This window comes from Corvus cornix, chromosome 1A, assembly GCF_000738735.6.
Source record: "Corvus cornix cornix isolate S_Up_H32 chromosome 1A, ASM73873v5, whole genome shotgun sequence".
NCBI classification, from domain to species: Eukaryota; Metazoa; Chordata; class Aves; order Passeriformes; family Corvidae; genus Corvus; species Corvus cornix.
The window spans coordinates 49194896-49220032 of record NC_047057.1 but is presented as its reverse complement, the minus strand read 5'-3'; the positions used below and the strand labels follow the sequence as shown (position 1 = coordinate 49220032).

At 40.9% G+C, this 25137-nt stretch overlaps 1 protein-coding gene and 2 long non-coding RNA genes across 6 annotated transcripts in view; 1 reads left to right on the top strand and 2 right to left on the bottom strand.

Moving 5' to 3' along the window:
• Nucleotides 1–1385: 1385 nt before the first annotated feature.
• On the bottom strand, nt 1386–14050 carry LOC109146116. Its single transcript, XR_002047926.3, has 2 exons — nt 13853–14050; nt 1386–10368 (listed from the first exon to the last, which is right to left on the bottom strand). It is a non-coding gene; the product is annotated as an uncharacterized LOC109146116 (long non-coding RNA).
• A 133-nt stretch (nt 14051–14183) lies between these two features.
• Nucleotides 14184–25045, top strand: RBX1 (ring-box 1). The gene is made up of 5 exons (XM_039571624.1): nt 14184–14313; nt 16629–16707; nt 22201–22271; nt 23500–23585; nt 24866–25045. Exons 1-5 carry the CDS (start codon nt 14236–14238, stop codon nt 24876–24878), a joined length of 327 nt encoding a protein of 108 aa, XP_039427558.1. The 5' UTR covers nt 14184–14235; the 3' UTR covers nt 24879–25045.
• The window catches only part of LOC120411967, a 30771-nt gene continuing 29176 nt past the window's right edge, over nt 23543–25137 (bottom strand). For all 4 annotated transcript variants that reach the window (XR_005604597.1, XR_005604598.1, XR_005604599.1 and 1 more), the window contains one exon: nt 23543–23628. This is a non-coding gene — a long non-coding RNA (uncharacterized LOC120411967). The remainder of the gene's footprint in view (nt 23629–25137) is intronic.

The following is a 25137-nucleotide window of genomic DNA, read 5'->3' as shown; positions in this document are numbered from 1 at the left end:
TCTGGTATGTATATTGCTTTCTAATTTATGCTTTACCCTCTTCTTTTTTCCAGAAGATGAGCCATTTAACAGCTACATGGGTGTTACTGTGGTGACTGTAACCAGGCAAAACCATGCAGTTTGTACTGAGATAGTTCTACATTTGTGGACTTGGAGATGATTAAGAAATTTTTAAGGGTTTGTTGGTTTTTTCGCTCTTTCCTGCAGAACAGAGAGAGGTTTCTCATGAGCTTTCAGTTACAGACCATGAAGGGGAAAGGTATCATTTATCTTCAAAAGCACAAGTGCATTAACATCTATACACAAACATCACATATTAGGCAAACAAACATTGTGACTTCTAGCTATTTAGAGATTTAAAAGATTTTTTCTCCAACCGTAATTAAGATTGCTTAGATATTTGACTCTTCACTTCTTTGTGTTGTGTTTGGATTTCTTGTTACATATAATTTTACCCTAGGAGTTCCAGGGTTTATTATTCTGGGGGTTTGAATAATTGCATTATCTCTGTAACGTATTTTACTGTAAGTCACTGCCATGTGGCCTTAACTTTGCCTCCATCTTCAGGGTTTTTTTCACTTTTATAATATAATTTCCCTGCAGTATGAGTTTTTTTCAGGAGACAGCATCCTCTGATTCTCACCTGAGGAGTGCCTTTGCAAAAAAAGGTGAGAATGTGCTATCTGAAAGATGTGATTATTACTCTTGAAGCTTAAAACTGTAAACTATGTGAGTCTTGAACCCAAATGTATCATTCTAACTTAGGTTTTTAGAGATATAAAATTGAATAAGTAGAGCAATTAATGGAAAGAAGAACTGTAGAACAAACTTAAATTCCTAATAAACCGATAACTGTAAATTAATCTCAGCAATTAGATATAAAAGCTATTTTCCTCTAGTGTGCAACTCTTTGAAATTTTAGTGAACTCTAATAATAAATTAGAAGACTGATAAACTGTTTCTCTAAGCTTGTTTGAGACAAGAATTGCACCAAATGCCACATTTCTGAAGGAGACCATTTTTAATGATTCACAAGCTAATAGAAGACTGAGTTAAAATCCTCTACAATATTGCCTGTATTCTGTTAATAGAGTCACTGAAGGAAAGGGTAGGAGGAAGGACCCCTTTGATCAAGTAGTTGGAGCCCCTTCCTATTACAGCCATTCACCTCCTCAATTTAGTGCTGAGCCTGGTAGTTTGTGTGTGACAGCAACAGATCCCTCAGTAAGATATCAAGCCTTGATCAGAAGGCTGGTGGAGGAGAAGGATAAGGTGGAAAATGGCTTCTTTCAGTCATCTGCTCCAGCTGTTAACCACCCCATCATCAAAAATCCATGCGCTTTTTTTTCCCACCCCTTACCCCCAAACAGGCATTACAGAGAGGATAAGGAGCAGCTTTACATGTTTAATAAACCTGCTCTGGGTTCAGTGTAGGCTTGACAGTGGAACTGTGATTGTACTTCTGTAAAAATGTCTACAACTGTGAAATTCATTCGCATTTCTCAGAGTCCCCAGAGCTGCACAACAGGGCCATTTACAGTTTAGCAAGAAGGACAAAGAACCAGAGAGGAAAGAAAGAAAATGAGCAATGAAGAGACATATGTGTTGCATGACTCTCCTCTGGTAGAAAAGACCTTGGATGTGTACAAATACAAAAAAGAAAATCAAGTCTTCTGGAAAATAGTGCCATTTCCTTTTTATTCTTTTTTCCCCTAGTACTTAACATAATCTTGGTGAGTTTAAAAAATTAAATGTAATGATACAAAAGGGGCTGCAAAGTGACTCCTCTGGACCTGGATCCATACTACACTGGGACCTGCCCTGCCTGCCCTTCTTTTTGCCATCATGTTTGTTCGCTTAAAATAAGCAACTGTACAGGACACCAGCATTGTCCAGACATTATCCAAGTCTTCCCTTTATTCCGTGAATCATCTGGCTTTGATCGCAGACTACTCATGCCAACACAAAGTGAAAGAAAAATCCAAACCTGAAGAATAAGTATAAAGGAGAGAACCAAGTAATCCTGTGAATCGGTGTTGCCTTTTGGGTGACATTCTGCATTCAGGATCTGGTGTTTCAGGAAAGGCCCAACCTTGTCTGTGTTCTGTTACATTTGATAACTTTAACCACCTCAATAGCAAAGGTCTTTCCTTAAAATCCTCATTGTCTGTTTGTTGCTCTTGCTTTACATTTGAAATCTAACAGGCACAATACAAATTTTGTGTACCTCCAACGTTTTCCCATCCACTTGGTATACTTGCATTGATCCAGATACAATGTATTTAACAGATCAGAAATATACTGTGGCAGAGATGTTTTCATCCTGTCACCTGGTATTTTCAGAACATTTCCATTGGAAAGCTTGCTTCAGATTGTGTGCTGGAAGATACAACTGCCACTGAGTGTAGTTAAAAAGAGGGGAGACATTTTACAGGATCCATAACCTGGATTTGCCCTGGAAAAAATTTTAGGGAAGGTCTGATGCAGGCAGCTTGTCCCAACCCCAGACAATGACCAGGAGGATGTCTCAGTGAAACATTATTCCACACCTGGAGGAGAAGGGTTGTGAGCCTATGTACACGCACCATGTGCTTCTCTGCACACTTCCCTTTTCAATTCAAACAGGGGGAAGCAGAGACACCCTTAGCATTCCTTTCTTCAGTAATTAGTTCAAGAGAAGTGCCTAAATCACAGAGCAATTGCAAACTGAGCACACAGTGATGGATAATCTCTATTGCTTGTTATGAATTCATTATTTCCTCTATCTTCTCAAGCCAGTCATGTAATTATTTTGCTCTCTTTTTGGGCTCTTCCATTCAGTCTCTTGTAACCTGCTTGCACACAAATCATTATTTCATTTTATCTGGAGGTGGCTGGACTGATGATAATATTTAATCTGTTTCAGGAAGTTTCAGAGGTCACCAGCGTCAAGGAACAACAATTTGCCTTAGCTTCTTTATTAAGTGTATTATTTTTTCAATCGAGTATTATTTTATGGCAAAATAGAAGCATTCTTGAAATTTATACTTGTTGCAGATATCATATCCTCTTCCACCAACTTTGAAATAGTTACATAAACCAGAAGATTAAAAACGTTTTTTATTATAAAAATCTGGGCAAGGAAGAAGTCAATTCTTTATTTCTAGCTTTTTTTATGCAGAAGATGAACTGATTAACAAAAGTTAACAATATGAATTGCAATGAATTTTGTAGCTGTTTAATATATAATATTTTTAAAGCATTATTTTCACTGCTCCCAGGTGTAAAATCTCCCAAGTAGAGATTAGACTAGTCTTGAACTGGCATGTTCCAGTCTCTGACTGGAAGTGGGATTTCTGTACAGGCTGCTATTACGTATCATACCCTCAGCTGGTCTTCATAAAAAGGCCAGCTGAAGTATTGCTGAGCCTGTGGAAATAGGAACAAGTGCTCCCAGTGTTATCCCAGCAATGTTTTAGTTGTAGTAAAGGACTTTTGCTCCCATGAATTCCAGTCTTGATGGAAGTGACTGATGTTCTCTGTCATACTCTAACAAGTATTTGAAACATTAAGTATTAATGATGCATTCAAATAACAGAAAAAATTTCTCCCAGCTGCCCCTTTACTGGAAGGATCACTCTCCATGTGAGAGTGGCTGTGGCTGTGGTGGTTGGGTGTAATGGGGCAACAGGCTCCCTATGAGCTTTTGCCTGTGAGGCAGAAGGAAATGTCCGTTTTGTGAGAATGCAAGGTCTTTCTTGCACGTCTCTATGAATGTGCTAGTACTCGTGGCAGAAGCCACAATTCCTTTTTTAATTAAAATGCTCAAGGTTACAATAAAAGTATGCTTTCTTCATTTATTCTGCAATTTTAGTTAAAATTAACTAGTGCGATGGGTTTAGCCTAATGCGTGCAGTGTTCATGGAGAAACACTTCATCCCTTTGTTACATGGCCAGTTTGTATCTTCTTGGGAAAAAAGGGAAGATTTGACCCTTGACGGCTTTCCATCTGTTTTCTGTGCCTCATGGTAAATTAAAAAAAAAGAAAAAAAAAATTGTTGCCTTTTTTTATACACTCTTTCTCTGACCATTCAGAAGTTGAAATGTCCCCAATGTAAATTCAAAGCCAGCACACAGATACATACTCTGCCTTGCACACCTACTCTTTTCCATGTAATATGAACAAAGCATGCAAAATACTGCGACAACAATCTGTTAAAAAATCATATTGTTCACAGCCATTCTATAGCAGTCCTTCAGATGTGTGAGCAGACCACTGCATAGCCACAAGGTTTAGAGGATGGAATGACATTTGTACTACTCATGTTCAGACTCCCTGAACTTAGAGGCAGTTTTTATCAGGTGGGACAGAGGACTCACTTCCATCTCAGAGAAACATATTCTTGAAAATTATATGTATATCTTGGTGGCATATGCCTGTACATTATGAAGAGACTAAAAAATTTAACTTTGCAAATTTGTATACATGTATTATTTCTTGTCCTGGAAATAATTTGATTTTTTTTAATATACTTTTGAATTTGCAGAGGGATGGTTTCTGCAGAGTTCCCTGGTGTTAGTTACATTAGCATTTTATAGGTTGCTCGTGTAAACTCTTGAGCTTTCATGGCTCTCAGTATTAGCTTTTTAATATAGCACAGTTCATACCGGCTCTTACTGCTGTCTTAATTTTGGTTGGGTTTTTTATGTGGCTCCCCAGCTGCAATGAACGTGGCCTACACTTGTTTGAAACATTTCTTGTCTGTGTAAACCTGCTGTTGATGTCTTTTTTTCCTTGCATATTGTAACACTCTAAGAGCTTAACTTGCTTGTATTTGTCGTGAAGATCAATTATTCTAGATAGCAAACCCAGATCTCATATTACAGGTGGGAACCCAAAACTTTTAGATAGCAAATAGAAGTGTCTTCTACCTTTGTACCATTATTTTCGTTGTTCCACAGATACAGAAATCCACAGTAAATGGCGCTCCTTATTCAAAGAACACATGCAAATAATTCCCAGCCAAATGTTAGTTATTGACTTCTAAGTTAATGCATTTTTTGAAGTGATCCCAGTATCACTCTTCTCTTTTGGGCATCTGAAATTGTTCAAAGTAACATGTGGTTTCTCACCTTTCTATAAGAAAAAGGCAATTTCTACACAGGGGGCAAAAAAATGTAATTTAAATAAAAGCGGGTTTTATTTTGGATATTAACGTCTATAACAGCAGCTCTCCTGAAGAGAGAGAACATTTTCTACCAAAAAAGACCTTCTTAATAGTTATTCTAGATACATTTCTATGGACAAGTCGGATAGTTTTTAAAAGGTCTGTATAAGATACTGAGAGGAGCAAAGCTTATGATTTCTCAAGTCTTACAAGGAAAGGATGTTCTCTCTTATGCATTAATGGGCTTCATCAGAATTCCCGGGTATCTGTCCAGCTATACATAGTAAATATTTCACATACCAATAAACTGATTCCTCAGCAATTCAACCACTCAGCACAAATGAAGCTTAATTTATGATGGATATCTGCACCTGTTAAAGAGTGAAATAGGCTCCTGACATAAGTGATTCTTTCATGCTGTTATTTCTCTAAATTTTTTCATAGGTCCTATCTTCCTAGATTCTAATCTTTTAAAGATCATGATTTCAAAAACATTCCTGAATTTTGAAATTTCCTATTGAAGAAGGAATATATGTGATTTTGAGCTAAAGTGTATATATGTAGTGTTTAGATCAACACTGTTAAAGGAAGGCATAAAACGTGCCTATTACTGAATTAGGCATTTGTTTTGTATATCTAATGATAAAATCAATATGAGGCTCCATCAGGGGAGAGATCCATCAGCCTCTATCTTGCTAGCATTCAATCAAGAGATTGAATTTGCAAACTTCAAGGGGGAGAGATGTTTCTCCATTTTTTGACAATCCATATTACGCTAATTCAGACAGCTTTTACAGAGAGTTGCACCAGTTTACTCAAGCATTGCTTTCAATATCATTTCATTAAATCAATTCAAAAGGTTGTGTTGACCTTTTAAGTATACATTTAAATCTGATCAGTGGAGCTTAAATTGATTAGGAACTGATTTTAGACAACTCTTAAGGCAAATAAGTGTGTCCACACAGGGTTCCTCAGCTGTTCAAGGAATTGATGTGAAATCCAATTTAAATTAAGCCACTGCAAACAAACCACTGTTGTGTTGTACACGAGTCCCAAATGTGCCCTCCAAGTTCTTCAAGAACTTTCTTTCTAACTTGAACAGAGAACCCAAGGGAGATACAGTTAATGGAGTGAAAGCTGTTCATCCCTGTCAGGAAAGGAGGAATGACTATAAAGCACAGTAAAAAGCTTCCAAACAAACATCCAAGGTTCAGCCAAAAGCTGTGTTTGTAAACCTGTTCACTGTCAAATGATGGTTGTTTTTTACTCTTTTCTCTTGGCAGCTGTAACTGTAATGAACAAGGCAGAAGTGCCAGATTCTGGCAGGAGGAAGCCTCCCCCATATCTCATGGGTTTAAAAGATCTAAAGTGAGTTTAAAGGAAATCCCCTCTAGTTCATGTTTGCTAGGGATTAGGATATCCAAGGTTTTCAACCTTCAGTTTACCTTTGCAGGAGCTTGGTGTTTTCGTGGTGTAGATTACTCCTCTCTCCTAAAACATCACTGAAGACCTTTGCAGGACTACAGAGAAGCCCCTTGATCTTAACAGCCCTTAAGTCTACAGGGAGATTTCAAAGATTTTGTTCTCAGAGCAAAGAAATGGGAGATGCAAAATGAACTTCACTCCATATTGATTGGTAATGCAAATAAGATGGAATAAAATGGGTATTTGTAGAAGGGAAAGATTACCTGATAATTTCTACATTTCAGCAAACCTGTAAACCTGGGTTTTAATGACTGAGTTTAAAATCACTGACAATCATAAAATCATACAGTAAAACAGGCTGTGAGAGAAAACAGGGGTGAAAGAAAGAAATAGAAGGATATAGCCCAGTAAATTGAGGGAAAACTGGTTTAGTATAAGCAACTACTTTAATTATTAATCCAATAACATGGGAATGCAAGTTGCACTCCTGAACTTCTGGAGGCTATCTCAACCTCTCCTACGCATTCTTATCCAGATAAATTGTCATCTGCTCCATTTTCCCCTGTCCTAGAACTGAGGAAAGTAAGTGAACAGTTTTCCTTATACTCTCCAAAATGTTTTAATTATTTTGACGGTTTTGCTGTATGAAAGAAGAGTTTTAAGGGCTCTTCCTCAGTTTCGCACCCCTATCTAACTGAAGATTGCTGTTTGATGGACATTTGGGAGCTCTCTTTGCCAGTCCAAACCCCAGCAGGAGAGAATTATCTAAATTCCAAATATCTAAATATCTAAAAGGTAGGTTCTCCTATGAACAAAGGGACGTAAGAGATTGGGCCTTTGTTTTTTCTCCTCCAGGGATTCAAAAGGGTCTGGTGGTGATGGCTGATGGTTTGGATGTGTGTGGTAGTGGTAGATTTCTGGCCTCTTTCCAGCTTTCCTGGTTCCTCAAAATTACTTAAAATATTCCTATTCAAACCTGTGCAAGTGATTATCTTGAATGGTTGTAGACTCGCAAAAGGTTGTGGGATGTGAATGAACTCGAACATAAGGCTCTTCCATGGAAACTCATTGAGTATGTCTATATGTTGAGGTAAAGGAATTAAATCCTTGGTACCAAGTGGAGTAAACTCATAGAACTTTCTATGTGTATTGCTGAAACCTCCCCAAAGCTGTTGCATCTTGTTCTATTCTTTTATTTTTTAAAGTCTTGTTGACTGCAGGTGAGTGGGAGTGTGTTCCTAGTGCTAGATTATGGGTCTTTCCTGTTTCTCCTAGCACAGGTCAGTGAATCCTTAAACTGGGTTGAGTAATAAAATGATGAATGTGGTGAGCAGAAGGAGAAAGAAAAAAACCACAAAAACCCCACCATGACTGGAGGGGAGAGAAGAAGGGACAATGTCACTTTGCAGTGGTAAATTACCAAAAGCAAAAATTACCAAAAGTAAAAATTACCAAAGCAGTAGGCTCTGCACTCACACTTGCTTCTCTGCTTGCTCCTATTTTCTGCATTTCCTGCAGCGGTCAGAATTGGGGAGCTTCTCTGTTCTGATCAGTGAAAGCTCGCTGTCACAAATTGTCCTTCTTTCCACTGATGTTCTGGAGATCCAGTTGTGCTGAGTTTGGAAATTAAAGGAAATGGTGTTTAACACAGCAAGATACATTCAAGGTATGTTCAGTATAGAACTGGCAGAGAGACCATCTCCTGTGGGATTTGCTGACCTAGATGCTGTAATGAACTTTACAGTGAAGTCCAAAGCAAGGCTAACCTCAGTATATTGTCTTTATCTAGGCATTCATAACAGAAAGTGGTTAAATGCCAGAAATACTTTAAATCCTGCCTTCTGAAGACTGTCTGAGTTAGGTACCACAACTTTTTGTTCCTGCTGGTATGGGAGGCAGAGGATTGATGGCTCCCTCACTCTTGGCTTTTTTGTAATATCCATATAGTTTTTGTACAAGAAATTGCCATGTCGTTAGGCCAGCTATTTTTTTCCCATTCCTTTGTGTCTTTCTAAGAAGAAATGGTATAAAATCAGCTCAATTTTTTTTCCCTGAAATCACATCTGAACTCCCTTCAACATCCCCCTGCCTAAAACCAAATAAAACCAAGAGTAATAACAAAACCCACCAAAAAAGTGACAGAAAAACTTGGATCTTTACAGTTTTCAATTGTCAAATGGTGCCTTTGCTATGACTACCAGGGACTACAACAAGATGCTTTAACCAACAGCAGCATCTTTCCTATTGTGACAAAGAAGGATGGCAAAGGCTAATGAATTGTGTCTTATTGAGCAGAACCTGCAGTTAGGAACTTGATTCCATCAAGAGATCTTTGGAGGAATTTTGGCATACTATATTTCTTGGGAAAAGAATAAAGAATTAATATGTAAGTCAAATGCAAAGCTACAGCTCAGTGGTTGTCACCTTTTCAAAAATCATCAAAATCTTTGACTCAGTGGAGGTAGCTTCCAGACCTCTCTTTTCTGAATTTTTTTTTGGTCTGATTTTAGTGCTTATTCCCTCTGTATGACTCTCTCCCACATTCAAGACTGTCAGGGAAAAACTGTAGATAAGAATATCTGTAAACAGTGTTTTAGTGTCTCCCACGCAGCAGTCTGGAACTGCCTCCCCTCATGTTTCTGAAGGTTCATGGATTTCCCAAATCAGTAGGAGTTTATTGATTTACATGCAGGCAAGCTTGTGTTACTACCTTGGTTACTCTTGTGGTTTTTTCTGGCTACTGCTAATTAGCCTGGCAGATCTTCCAGTGTTGCTTACATGCAGTAGTAAATGAATATAACTACTTCTATTGAGTTATCATAACATTGTCCTTTTTTCTTTTTTGTATCCTCCTTAAATGGATAAAAGGCACTTTGAAAACTCTTGTTTGAGCAATGAAATTGATCCAGACTGTGACCTGATACTCAAATGGTGCATCTCCTGCACTTGACTATCCCATAGCCTCTTGTCACATCATGCAGTTCTTCTGGGTTATTCAGGTTAACAATCATCACTCCTTTGCTACTGCTTTCCTGTTAGTTACCCTCTGAAAGGCTTGTCCTCTCTTCCAATTACAATCCTAGCCTGTCTCTCACATCTCATTGGGATCCCAGCTCAGGTTAAAGATTCTTCCTCTCTTCCAAGAGATCACTCTTCCCTGTGTATGCCTTTTTTTTCTCAGTTGCTATGGGCAGTCTCACCCTCCTGCTTCTTCAACCTTGTTAGTAACTGAGGTGCTCAGACTGCAGCTGACCTGGAGGTGTGGCGACTCTCGGGCCCACGTCTTGCCTCCGCCGGCTGCAGGCGGTGTGGAGAGTCCTGGCTTCCCCGGGGCCCTCCGTGCAGGCTGGGAGCCTGGCTGTGGAACGTTTCCTTTCCTCTGAGCAGAAGCCGGGATGCTGCTTTCTCTCGGGAGGTGGCAGCACAGCCAGATACGATCAGCGTATGCAGATTGACGCCCAGAACTGCAAAGAGGTGGCAGGAAGGAGGTGGGGTTGGTGTTGGATTCCTTCCGAAATGGAGCTCCTCAGCAAGGATTAGGATGGGGAGTACACGGGTGCTCATGCACAGGAGGGATAGCTACAAGCCCTTTCTTGAAGCAGAATGGAATCAGCCCAACATCCTCACGGTAACACACTGGGATCCCTCTGTCCTCACCATGTTTCTCTGTATCAGCTGCAGCTGATTGTCAGGCGTGATGTGGGGCCCGAGATGCCCACTGTGGGGACGATGTCATTCGCTGAGTCTACAGCCGCAGCCCCAATTGCTTGTTTATTCATGTGGGGGGAAAGACTCCCTGCAGGAGATTGGGCAGAGTTAGTATGTACCGTGGGTTTTGCAAGCACCCACTGTCCTGCAGGCTGCCACAATGGTTGTGTGTTATTTTAGCTATCAAGCAGCTTAAGGTAAAATGCCAGGAGAAAGGAAGAGTGACAATTAGTCACCATCCCTTTAAATGCTACAACCTGCTCCTCTCTCAGAACCTCATCTGTTCTTTTTAGCCAGTTTGGAGGCTCCCATTCTCTCCTGAGGTTTTAGTAATGGATTACAAAGACAGGGGTACTATATGGGGTTTAATGTGACCATCATCTGGAAGACATACACAGAGGCGGGGAGTTTGGGTTTCCACAGAAAGCAAGCACAGTCTGGTTCAAAAATCTATGGGATATATTGCTTAGTCTACCCCTCTGGCTCTGTCTCTGAATTCAATTTCCCTATGCCAAGCACACTGAATCAGCTGGAGATGCTAGAGACTGGTACAGAGCCTTGGTGAGAGGTTGTGTTTTGTGGCAACACAGAATAACCGTAGATTCAGTTTTGCCCCAACAGTGATTTGTGAATGCTGTCTGTGGGCTTGTGCATCCAAAAGCAAAGGGTGCTAGAAATCCCAACTTAGCCAATTCAAATGGTTTTACTAGCATCAGCAACTGGAGGGCAGCCAGCCAGTCAGCCCTACAGTTCTTTAAAAAGTAATAATGTGCACCTGATTTTTGCTCCTTGAATGGCAACCACTGACTAGCAACTAGTCCCATATACCAGGTAATTCCTGCTTGACGCTGCTTAGGGCACCATTGAAACCACACCTTAAGCAGGCAGCACCGAGAGGGTAAAGCAGAGAAAGGCAAGAGAAAACTTGAGGTTTGTAAGCACTTAGAAAAGGGCCACCTCCTCTTTTTTCCCCCTCTTTGCTCCTGGCAGTCTTGGAAGGCCCATTCTTACTCTCATGACTTGCTCTGAAGAGTGTTTGAAAGTGCTGCAATTCTCTTTCAAAACAGTTTCTTTCCTAAGTGACCCCAGTGCCCCAGAAAGAGCCCATCAAATTGGAGGATTAGTCATGGTAACTGTTCATCTTCTCTGGTGCTGCAAACAGCTCAGGCAGTGAGGACTAAGCAAATCCACCTTTCCTGTCTGCATTTTCCTTCTAACTCAGTTCTGGGGGATCCTCCCACTGCCATGTGGATCCCTCTGCTCTGGAGGGACAAGTTGTGTCAGTATGAACACCACCAGGCCTTCTGCCCAGTCCCCATGCAGGTGTAGAGCCAGGGCTGCAAGCAGCCATCCCAGTTCCACAGCAGTCCAGTCAGGCACAGGCATTCAAAGAGTGCATGTATGGAGGAGGGAAGCATTTGAGGGATAAATCCCACATAGGATAATGTTGGTGACTGCAGAAAAATAAACAATCTGCCAACAGAATGAACATAAAGGAGAAGGGCAGTGACCAAAATCCAAGACACTGGTTTTGAAAGGTTGTTGGTACCTTGCTTTTTGGAACAATCTTTGACAATTGGGAGAGAGAGTTTCTCATTTTAATTGGGACTAACCATATTCACAGCAGTTGTCACATGCCACCTAGTCTGTCTGTCTCCCTGCCTTTTCAATTTGGCAGCCTTCTCTTCTTCCCCTGCGTGTCCCAGAGATTTGAAAAATGATCCATTCTTCAAAGCATCCCTGGTAATTTGGACCACAGTGTTATACTTCTTTTGAGACTGATGCCTTTCAAAGCTGCAGCCTTTCTTCCTGCAGCAGCTTCTGACAACCCTCTATAATATACAGCCCTAAGAGGGCAAAACAGGTCTGAGGAGATGCACTTTTCCTAGGAGGAAAGAGATTGGAGATAACACTAAAATCAACAGAAAACAGACTATTTTATGTGTAGAAAAGAAGGTAGCTTAGCCCTTTTTATGAAGTGCAGGACTATACTGTCACTAATTTCACTTTGCAAAGTGTACTGGAGATCTCTTAATGCACTTGTTGGTAAAATGTAACTGCATACACAGATAAGTAAATATTAATTAATTAAACATGCAGATATGTGTTCTGTCCTGCACCATGTTTGCTATCTTTTTTGTTTTCCTAAGAACACCACCACCTTTTTAGCAAGACTTAACTCGAGATCTGTGTTGCTACATTATTTTTGCTGCCAGATACTGAAAGATAAATCCAGACCACATGATTGCTGGCTGCATGGCTTTTACCCACTGGCAACCACTTCCCCCGGTGACAACAGCTGAGGAGGGGAGAGTATCATTTTATATTGCAGCAGTCACTTAAAGTGAAAATGAATGTTAACATTTCTCTGGAATGTATATGCCCTAGTCTACACATTTGTTCAATGTCCTGGCTTCTTACTGAGGAATGTCCTACTGGGGACATTGACATACACATTACATCACATACACACTAGGGTTAGAATTGATGTATCTATTAATAAGAAATCTTGCAAATTCTGCTTTGAAAAGAGCTATTTTTTTGAAGGTGAAAAATACATTTTCTCAAGCACCCACCTCCCATTTTCAAAATACTCCTTTGCAATAGTCCTGAATACAGAGCAACAGGATGGAAACCTGAATTTGTTTTCATTCAGTGAAATGGAAGCTTTCCACATAGGTAATGAGAGGTGTTAAAAGAGTGTTTACATGAGGGAGGGCATTTTTCTTCTTCAAACTTACCTTTATTGTCTGTGCAACTTTCAGGCTCAGCCTGACCCTGCCAATATTTAGGCTTGTGCATAAGTCAAGGCACAAGCATTACATGTCTTTCAAATATGAATCCCAATCCAAATATTAAAATTATCCCAACACATCCAATAATAGCATTATCTCGTTCTTACTGCAGGTCCCTACTTTAGGCTTAAGTTTATTTGGAGACTGCCAGACACCCCATCCCAGAAAGCACTGGGTCTCAGGAAAAAGCTGTATGCACACAGCAAGATGGGTACAATGGAGACAGACCAGAACAGTGCTCTTGGGCCCAAGTACTTATGAGAGGTAGAGTACAGATATTGCTCCCCTGTATCTATGCAAGAAAATGGCCTTTTAGTGCTTTGACAATCTCCCCTTTCCCACATCCATGGAGCAGCACAGTGTATAAACGGATTTAGAAGGGGTGACTCTGCAGACAGATCACATCTCCAGGGACCTGCAAAGCTGGGTAAAATTTCAAGATCTGCAGTTGTCCTGCTGGGGAGCGTACTGCCCTCAGTTTCCATAACATGGGCAATACTACCACTGACCTTCTCGGAAAGGTACTGATGGAGGAAGCTCTCAGAACCAGCTCCCGTGCCTGTTGCCTCCAGCCTTCCAAGAGAACAGGCAAGGCTTGGGCAGCTCTGGCAGCACCTTTAAATCCATGCTGACTGTAACTACTGTATGCACAAATTGCACGCCGTAAGCGTAACCTGGACGCTGCGCATCTTGTCTCCCGCAATTCCATGTTCCTTTCAAAAAAACCTGGGCTGAGGGAGAACAAAAGGGCTACAGCAGCAACACCGCCGGCCTCACCTCATTCTGCATCGATTACGATGGGCGAAAACAAGCTAGACGTTTATTGACGGCTAAAGCCCCTCATATGATGAAGGCAGGGAGCCGAGCGCCAAGGGATTTTAGTGAGGTGCTACACCGAGAGCCCGAACCCGGGTGGCGGAGCGCTGAGGTAACTTCGCGGCCCCGCCCTGGCTGCCGCCCTCAGGCGCGCGCTCACGTGGCCACCCTCACGTGACCGCGCACTCAGGCCCCCCCCCCCCCCACCTGCCGGCGAGGGGCGCGGCGGGAGAGGGGGCGGGGCCATGAGATGACCCCTCCCACCCCCTCCCGCTCCTCCGTCCCCCCGCCCCGCCCCACCGCGCACGCGCGCGGAGCGGCACGGGCCGACTCACGCACCCAAAATGGCGGCCGCAATGGATGTGGACACCCCCAGCGGAACCAACAGCGGCGCCGGCAAGAAGCGCTTCGAAGTGAAGAAAGTGAGGTTCCGCCGGCGCGCTCCTCCGGCTGCTCCCGGAGGCACGGGGAGGGCTGGGGTCGGCCTGATGCCGGCGAGCGGGACGAAGGAGGGGGCGACTTCCCTCTGCTCTCACGGAGCCGGGTACCCGGTTCCGCACCGGAGCGGTGGGAGGGGCGGGGCGAGGCCTGCGGGGAGTTCTGGCGTGCGCCCGGGCCAATGGGTGAGGCGGGCTGCTGCACGTGCAGCGCGAACTGGCCAATCAGCGGGCGCGGCTGGCGGGGGCGGGAGCAGGGGGGTCCCGACGGGGCCGTGCTGGCCGGGGGATGCCGCGGTCGGAGCTGTGCCACTCGCTCCCCTCGGGCGCTGCGGCCCCGACGGGCCTCGGCTGCTCCGTACCCACATCCTCTGGGCAGCTCGGGCCGGGAGGCAGCGCTGGAGTGCTTCCGCCTCCCCATCACCCCCGGCCGCTGTGGCCCAGCCGCCCGGGCTGCCCCATGTGCTGCGTAGAATGCTTTCTACAAATGTCTCTGGCCGACTTTTTTTCTCATTCATATTTAAATCGAGCCATAACAACGTGTTAGTCAGCAAATGTTCTCATGCCACCCTGGCTTTTCCTCCTCACTCAGAGCAGCCATAATATCGCTCTCCTATCCAGTGCCACCAATTTGTCAGCTGGGTCGTGGTGATGGTCCGAGGCTCTTCACGAGGATGTAGACAAGCAGGGAGAGATTGTGTGGGCTTGTACTAAGGTATAATTTGAGGAAAAGCGACCCCTAGACTGGATATCAGTAAACATTTCCAGGGATTCCTGCTTGTAGATGAGTTTGTTTGAAATGCAGCTGCCATCAGTGATGATGGAAACTCCTGGATCTGTGCAGAAGGAAGTGTTTGGGAGACATAATTGCTTGTCCTTTGGAAACAGGGACAGATGTAATGAGAGGTATAAGAAGTGGCACTGTTTATGTGTCAGTGGCATTCCTCCTCCCCAGCAAAGTACCAAGACCTTTGTTGCATGTGTGGCTCAGTACAGGTCTGTGGGTCATCAGTGTAGACCATGATGGGGTAAGAAATTAAGTACTGGAGCATGTGGGAGAGGTAAGGGTGCTGAGAACTTTTATTGCAGCTGCCTTGAAGTATGGATGAAGTCCATGAGAGATGAGTACCTCAGCCAGAAGGCCAGCTAGACTTGAAGTTGGAAGATGGGGGAAAAAAATTAGATCACTACTGGTGCATGTCCTAAAAGATCTAGTAGTATTGTGAATACTTTTTATATAGGTACTAATGAAAAATTTAAAAGCTTATCAAAGTCCAATACTGCTCATCAATACTTGGAAGTCTGCATTCCTCCTTCAGAGTCCCAAACTGAGGGGAAGCAATGAAAACATTGAGATGGAAATGGAACACAGTAGAGAAGATTTACTAAAGGGAAGATTTACTATAGTACAGTCAGTACAATTATATACTGAAAAAATGTAAGGGGAAAAAAACCTATACTACTTAAGTAGTAAATGAAGATTATCCCAATTACCAGTACAATATTTTGGATTGCTTTGTATGTTGAAGGCAGGCCCATTTATTTAATGAGTTTACAAAAGACCTGATTATGGGTTTTGTCAGGAGGAATAAAAAGGTATCATGTTTTTCTGCATAGCTTGCCCTAAAGTCCTCAAACCCTTCCCCTGAAGTAGCATGGGATAGTGCTATTACTTTTTTATATGTATAAAGGAAGTCTTTGAAAGGTTAATTTGGTAGTAGTTTGAAATTTTTATATCCAGCCTTGCTGATAGGTTGTTGCTTATTAACCTTTTGTAGGGAAGATTATTCAGGAGTCAGTGGAGAGTAGCATTAGAGATTTAGTTCTTGACCCCAACTGCTCTGAAGGGTGATTACTAGAAGAACTGCTGCAAATAACGGGAATTCCTCTTAACAAAAATGGCATCTGAATTAGTATTTCTCCAAGGGACTGTCCTTTCCTTCAGAATTGAGGATTTGGCATGAGCTGCATCCTTGCTTTTGGATCTTGAATAGAAATCCAGGTGTTTGCATCTGTTTCACAAAAAAAAAGAGGCGGGGGGGGAGACTGTGGGAGTTACCTTGTTTTTGAAGTGGGAAGGAGACATTGGGTCTGGGAGGTTTGTGAGAGGAATGTACCACTGCTTCCTAGTAACCTGAACTCATGATGAAGAATTACTCTGGACTTCTAAGATTTGGGTTTTTTTAAATATCCCAGATTTTCTATTTCAAAAAGTACACGGGCTCTTGAAGAATAACAAGGGTTTCTGTCCACTGTAAATTGAATCAAAACTATGTTTTTCTTTTTCCCCCTCTCTCTAGTGGAATGCCGTAGCTCTGTGGGCATGGGACATTGTGGTTGATAACTGTGCCATTTGCAGAAACCACATTATGGATCTATGTAAGTAAATGGGGGGACACAGTTGACAGTTTGGACTTGTATGTGATGAACAGCTGAAATTACCCCAGCTGAGGATATAATTCAGCAAAGCTTTCAGTTAGTAACTGATTATTTTGCTATGTAATGCTGAAGTCTCATAATCTATTTTTGTGACCTCTGTCACCATACTGCTTTTCCCTCACCCTTTTCTTGTAAAGAGTAGGATTACTTGATGCCATATCAACAGACATGATGCTGCTGAGTGTATTTTGACTGCAACAAAGAGGAAAAGGAGTAATAATAAAGGGAACTGAAATTATTCAGGGTTGACAGGCTTTGTTTACAAAGAGGTATTATATTTCAGAGTTGGGGAGGTTGCTATGAGTATCAACTTCTTGATGACACTCATTAAGATGAAGTCTTGTAACATTCTCTGTGTCTGTGTCTGGCAAGGAAAGGCATGGACCAGCAAATTAATTTGACTCCTCATTCTATAAAACCTACCTTACCTAACTAACTTAGTACGTGTTATAGGAGGGGGAATTTTGTAAACACCTAGAGAATTATTTGTTCACTTACAAAGGAGAGTAATCAAATGCCAAAATAAGAAGCAATACGTTGTTAGTATTGGTTTGATTTCATTTTTTTTTTTGCTGTATAATCTTGATGGTTCATTTCTATCATGAAATAGGAGTGTATACATGAAGTCACTGATTTCAGTCCCTTAGAGTATTGGTAATGAGTACAAACTCATTTTCTCCTCAAAAATGACAAAGTACTGTTGGCATCATAGCTGTCCATCTTGTTTCAATCATGAGGGACAGAAGACCTTTTAATATACCCCAGATAGAAATTTGCATCTATTTCTAAAATGTGAGGCTGGTGGAACCCCCCAAAGCAAGCCCAGGTCCAACGACAGTGCCTGGGGATGGCCTTATCTGATCCCACTGGAACAGTTTTGTTGGACTTGTTTTTATGTGGTCGCCCTTGGAACCAACACTATTGGCAACTTCCTGTCAATAAGACTGTATGAAAATAAAACAGTTCAGAAAAATGAGACTTAATAGCTACTGAAGGATGCATCTGATTTTACTTCATATTTAATAATAATTACAAAATTACTTTCAGAAGCTTTGTTTGGGTGGTTTTTTTTCTTTTTTCTAATACAGAGAAAACACACTGTAACACACTGGTCTGAAAATGGATTAAGCAGGTTCACTTCTTTTGGACAGATATATTTGTATTTTGAGCCAGCTACTGCCTAGCCATGCTTCAGTGTATTCTTGGTTATTAGACAGGGAGTGATAACACTAAAAAAACAGGGATTATGAAATAAGTTGATGTCCTTTAATTGAAGATTTCCTTTCTAAGTGTCTCTAACCTGTACCATCTCGGAAAGGAGTTTCAAAAGAAGGTGGACACTGGGCTACTACTTAGTCTCTCAGGTTTATGCTATATTAGAGAGGAAAGCATGTTGCTGACAGGCAAATGGAATTTCAAAGATTTATTAGAACGTAAGTTACATTTATAGAATTTCCAAATGTATAGAAAAAATAGATAAAATCCTGTAATTCAAGGTAATTATTCACGATAAGAGGGATGTATTTTAAGATAGGAGACGCTGGTGTGTTTTATTCTATCAATCTGCCTCAAAATTAATTGTACCTTCCATGACAGACCAAATACAGTCTCATATATTTGCAATTTTTTTTTATAAATATCAAATAGGGATGAAGGAGAGGTGTGGAGGAGCTGGAAGGAGAATGGACAGATGCTATTTTTCAGTAGTAAATTTTGTTTGTCAATTCTTAAAAAAAAAATTTTAAGAAGCCCTAGCCATATGTGGGTGGGGATTGAGAGTATATAGGTAGATTAGGAAAAACAGTAAAGGAAAATGGCATAGGTAAGTTTTTTTTCATTTTTGAGTTGCTCAAGCATAACATGTTATTAATTTGTATGAGCAATGTTACGAGGAGCCTGGACTACAAATGACAGACTAAAATTGACAGCATACAGAGTAGAAGGGATATCTAAATTGGTATTCCGAGATCAGTGTTGGCTCTGGATTTGCTTACTTCCTTGTTACAGATCATTAATGTTGTTAAACAACCCTTTAATTAGATTTTCAAACATAAGATGTGAAGTGATGACAAATTGAGAAAAAATTAATAGAATGTGCAGGGAAGAACAACACAAGATTCAATTTGATAAAATGCAGGATACAAATGTCTCCCACTCCTAGCAACAAAGAGAAACCTTGGATGGGAAAACATTAGAAGAGTGATAAGTAATACAGTCATGGTAATGAAAGTTTGTTAATGTTGTAAAGTCAGGCATCAATGGTAAGGTGTCATGCAGTTCTCCCCATGCATGTGCCTTATGACTCAGCAGTGATGTGGTTCAAAGGATCCCCCTGCCCTCAGTTTGGTTTGTTTTCAGTGTACAGAAGGAATAAGTAGACTTTCAGTGTTTAGGTTTCGTTCTTCTCTGGAAAGACCCAGGTTCTGTTTAGATTTTACTTTAGTCTTTCTTCAAAGGCTTGCTCTCTGGTGCTGTCACTGCAACATGGTAAATTGGGGAGTGTTAGCAGTGTGTTTAGTATACTGGATTATCTTCTGGTTTAAAATGTGTAATGTATTATTGTAGTAAGATGACCAATATAGGTTTGAACTGTGTAAAATGTGCCATCAAAATACTGTTCCTTTGCTTTGACGATAACGTGCCAAGTACATGAATCCAGCTTCACAAAGACAGATATGTTGCACATAATCCAAAGAAGAATCTCAGGATGTTTATTAGATGGAATGGGTTTGGATTTATTTCTTGATGTGTAAATATACAGGAGATTTCTGCAATAGAAAATGTATAGGAAGTAGGCTGGTTCTTATGATGCCAAGATTCAGAAGCTGCCATTATATAAGATGAATTTCTGCATCCTTGAGTTGAAATGCTTTCATTGCATCTTTCACAATTATTTACAGGTATTTCGGGTTTTAGCTGTATCTTTCTGCCCTCACCTGCAGATACTCTGTCAAAAGCAAGGCAACAGAAGAGTCATTCAGTATTCCTCCAGTACCTGTTACTGACTCTTACTGCTTCTTTTGGGTCAGCAGATGGTAAATAGGTTCTCTTTCTTTCAAGAGCCGGAATCATCAGCTTTCATTCTAGGATGGAGCTTGTCCGTGTGTTTTATTTATTATTTATTTTTCATTTGTTGATATATTGTCCTTTTCTAAAATGAAGCAAATACAAGACCAAAAAGTGTTTCAGCTTTTGGGAGGCTCTTTTTTTGCAGCCAAAGGTAGCAGTGCTAGCAGTAATCTCCAGTGCATTTGATGAGGGAGCTAAATCTGGGTGTCTTGTTGGAAGGGCTTTACATCACCACCAGAGAACTCCTCCTCAACCACTACCACACAAGTTCGTCCGTCCTCTTAAACTTTTGGGACTGTCATGCCTTAGACTGTCAGTGAAAGTTTGAGTAACACCGAAATGAATGTCAGTGCTGCTTCTTTTCCTTGCCTAAACCATCTTTCTTCCCTCTCACTCCCAGGCAAAATACAGAGTCCTTTAAATCCTGAAAAATTAAGAATTGTGTTCATGCAGCTCTCAGGTTAGGGCCTCTTAGAGAGGAGGAAAAAAAAAAAAAAGACAAAATGACATAAAATGGGCTAGATGGACTTCACATCTAATATACCCAGTATTTTGCTTCCAGAAGGAAAAGAGAAGAAACAAGATAAGTATATTATATGCTGGAGTATTTTCCTTGCTGTCATAGAGGCTGTCTGAGTTAAACTTTGCTTACTCTTTGACTTTTCTCCCTTCTGAAGAATTTCCTCATCTTTTCCTTCTACTCATCTTCTCACCATTATCTGTTGCTGTACAGACTCTGGCCAGATATATAAAAGCTAATATCTTATGCCCCATGAGTCTATACTGTAGTAACAGTAAAATTGTTGCAACAATCTCAGGTGTAGAATTTTATACAAGTATCCAAAGTAATTTAAGTTTTTCAAGGGTCTTAAGCATCTTCCATATTCTTCATCGGATTTTGTTTTATTTCTGTATGTATTGAGAGATTCAGGAATTAAGACATCAGACCTTTCAGAAGTACTGGATTCTGTTTTCTTCTATGGGCAGGCAAGGGATTGAGCTTTGGACTTTCTGCTGTGGTATATCATATCTTTGATGTAAACCATATGATAAATACGGGTTCACTCAGATCTTGCAGAACAGCTGTTGCTACTGAGTTTCTTTAGACATCAGTCTTGTTTTGAGTAGTTCCTCGTGACCAAGGTTAACTGATGTCTCTTGCATCTCAGAAAAAATGGGCCTTTCTTTTATTTTGTGCACCTCCACACCTGAAAAATGGAGAAAGGGATGAATAGGACAGGACAAATAGAGATTACATTTTTCAGCCAAACCTGTGCGATTTGAAAGTTTTTGAATCTTTAAGTGATGAATCAAACTCCTTTTCTCTAAGCATATTCAAGCACACAAAAAGTGGACAGAGAATTGGAGTTCATTCAGACATCTTTGCTAGGAAAAAAAAATCTGCAAAACAAGAAAGCAGCAAGCTCATGTGTTGAGTTCGAAGCTGATCACGTATCAGCAGGTCTTTTTAAATTATTTGGGCTTGACTCTTACAGAAAGCATCCTTTAGCAAGGAGTAAAATGTTAGTCTCATAGGTTTGTGCTGCTGACAGTGGAGGAGTTGGAAATATCTTTTTTTCTTCTGAAGTTCCTTCTTGAGCTGGAGCAGAAGTGAATTGTTCAGGCTTTAGAATGGAGAACCAGCTTGCAGGATTTATTTTCTCAGTGTTGTTCTTCCTTCTTTCTTCACTCTTTTTCATCTCCTTCATCCACGCTATCTGACACAAAAGCCCAAAACATAACCCAAACTCATAAATAGTTGGAGTGGGGGGCGTGGGGAATCCTCCTGAGTACTCAGCTCCACGGTGTAAAAAGTCCAAACCATACTGTATTTCCTATTGTGGGCTTTTGGGATGTACTTACCTATCACAAGACTATAAAATAAAGACAGGCAAACTCCAGCATTACATGAGCAAATTAATTTGCAAATAAAGTATACAATGTGTGACAAGAACATATAGGAATTTATATTGAGAAAAACCTGGTTAACAAGTTTAAGTAAATGTACTGTCAACTGATTGTCTCTTTGAACACAAGAGGAAAAAATGAAAATATTTAGCCTTGAAATTTGGGAAGCAGACACATGTTGCCAGCAGATGAGCTATGTACTCCTGCCCTCTGGAACTTTGGAATACCAAAAAGGTAGAGAAAGGAGGAAATCAGGATTAAGTATATTTTGATTTGATGCTTTTGGAAAAACAGTACACATTAAACCATAGCTCTTGATACTTTCTGGTGTGTTAAATACCACAAAAGAGCTCTTCCTCCCATGCCTCCACTTGCTGTTACGAAGAAATCTACCAGTTAGTGTTGCATGTACATCTTCAACTCCTGTGTATATTTGTTCAATCTTTATTTTCCTAGGCATAGAATGTCAAGCAAACCAAGCATCGGCTACCTCTGAGGAGTGCACAGTTGCATGGGGCGTCTGCAATGTAAGGAAAACTGTTTTATTGTGGAGCTCGTGTGGGGGGGATCCTCCTTTTTTGAAGACTTGAGACAGAATGAGTTCTGTAGTATTTTTTACATAACCCACCAGAAATAAGAACTTTAAATTCCTTATGTTTATTAGAGTGTAGAAAGGAGAGAGAGAAGAAAATAAAAGGAAGTGAAAGATGGAGAGATGTAATTAGGCACAGAAGCAAAGGGAAGAAGATGAGCCTTAATTATTTTTTTAAGGAATAATAGATCTTTCCTTCTGAGCATGTTTTTCCTGATCATGGTTTGCCTAGGAGTTATACCTTTTTCTTTCCCTGTGGTAATAGGATCACTTAGATGTCAATCTGCTTGATTTGTCTTTGTGCAGGCTAATTCAAAGAGTCAAGCTGGGGTACCCAGGTGATTTGCTTTCAGTTTTGGGGGAAGATAAAATCAGTTGGTCCCACTAGCACATGAACTCCAAGCTTGAATACCTCTTAGCTAGCCTGGGCCTGAGTTGGAAGATAAACGATTCCATAGTGGAATAACATTCTGATCCTCAATCCCATCTTCACTGTGCTGTGGGATTGAGTTACAAAGTCTTAATGCTGGAACAGGACTAAATGTTGCAATTCTGTTTGCAGAGGACAAGAGCAAAATTTTTAACCATGTCAGGATATTCAAGTGTCAAAATTATGTTGTGTGTGGAACCAAGGGGAACCTTGGTTTTAAGTAGCTGTATGGGGTAAGGAAAAGGGTGTCCTTATTAAACACATAAAAGAGATTTTTTTTTTCTTTCTAATTTTGCAAATTCGTTTTTATTCAGGCGCTGGTATCTCCTGCAAACTGACAGAAAGCTTCCTTCAGCATGTGTACATTCATATCATCCCTGCTACTCACTCTGAAATCCTCTCTTTTCTTTTTGATTATGCTTCTTATCAGCATCTGCTCTGCCAATTTTAGCAGCTGCTAAACTCTGCACTCTCTCCTTCATCAGAAGTCAGTCAGTTGCCACTGCATGCACTGTGGAACAGGCTTCCTGCTGCCATTTCACTAATGTTTCCTCCTCTTTGAAAATGTGGATCAATTTCTTGGTGGTTACCAGCTAATTGATTGATCAGTTGTCCCCACCTTTGCCTGTAAACTCTTGCTACTCTCTTCTTACTGTGATGCTTTTAATGGTAGTTTTCACACTGAGATGCATTCATAATTCTGAAATTATGTGATCTGAACTTTGTCTTCCAGCACGCTTTCCACTTCCACTGCATCTCTCGCTGGCTCAAAACTCGCCAAGTATGTCCGCTGGACAACAGGGAATGGGAGTTCCAAAAGTACGTATCCTGCACGGATTTCAAGATGAAAAGTCCAATTGTCCTGTAAATATAAATGATCAATGTCAGATTGGTGTGTCTGAGGGTATAGTTGCTGTTCAGAGAGGTTTTTTCTTCCACCTTGTTGTATATGGACTTTTCCTTAGGCACCTGGTTCTAAGTGAGCTCTGAAGGAAGTCCAAACAGCTGTGGGGTATGTGAGAGCTGTTGAAAAGTAGTGATTTCTATTGACATTCTCTCTAAAGAATAGAGAGCAGGAGAGAAATGGAATTAGCTAGAAGTGGAGTCTCAGGTGGATACTGTGCCACTGCATGAGCAATTTGAGTTTAGAGAATTACCTGAATTCAGCTGCTTGGGTTCCAGAGTGTTTCTGCTGAGGTGCCAGACATTGTATTGGGTCCCTCTGTTACCTTGATGATTTGTTTTATAACTCTGATAGCCTCAGAGATTAATACAGCTGATTTCCTAGCATCTGGAAAGCCATTCCTGTGGCTTTGGCCCATTTTTTTCATAATTTCTGTATTGTTTGTTTTGTTTAATGTTTTTTAAAGGTCTCATGTTAAGAATAGCAGTAGGAGATCCAAGAATGGGTTTCTGAGGGGTAATCGTATTTTGAGAGGTAATTGTACATTGAGAATAGTTAGGAAGTTTGCCTATCACTTACTTCATTCTGCACCATCTATCTGTTAATCTTTTCTTAACTTTTTGAAAAAATAAATTCGTTCCAGTCAGAATCCAGACTGAAACAAAGCAAAATAGGTATTATAACTGTTGAGGATTGTCTTTGGGCTCTGGTACACAGTCAGGTGTGCAAATCATCATTGACGTGACAAATGAAGTACCATCGTTTTCCTGAACACACAATGAGAAATGAGTCCATGTTGCCTGGCTAATCACTTCATATTGCACGGGCAGCATGATGAGAAACGGAGACATGAATTAATATCTCCTGGTGCATGCTCAGTGTTACTTCCAGGGCTGTGACAAGCTTTGTTACATGCCAGATATATTTGAAGTGGGATTCTGGGCAAAAGATAACTGGTACTGAGATCTCTTGCACATGGTGCTGTGGATTGTCAGTCTCCTCTGACTGGTGTCTGGGTAAATGTTTTAGGGGAAGTGAAATGTGGAGAACATCCTAAGATTTCCTTAACAACATTTCACCTTCATCCCATTTACATCTTAATTATGCTGTGGTAGAATGAAAATAAATCCACCCAAACCAGCACTACTATGAATTGTAATTTTTAAAAAAACATTAACATATTATCTATTTGCAGGTATGGACACTAGAGAGATGGTCACACGCTTCTTGTTATGTCATCGAACTCAGTTGCTCTTGTCACTATGGGTTTGTTTTAGTGACTTGGAAAGTCAGTAGTGTATACAATTCTTCTTTCATGCTAATTTCTTGCTATTGTATACCATTGAATAAAGTCTTGCTGGAGCTTCCAGTCAAAGTTTTTTGTCTTGTGTTCAGGAGCGGGCAGTCAGAGCATGAGGGAGGAGAATTATCTGCAGACCAGGGACTTAAGCTAAGCTTAATTCTTTA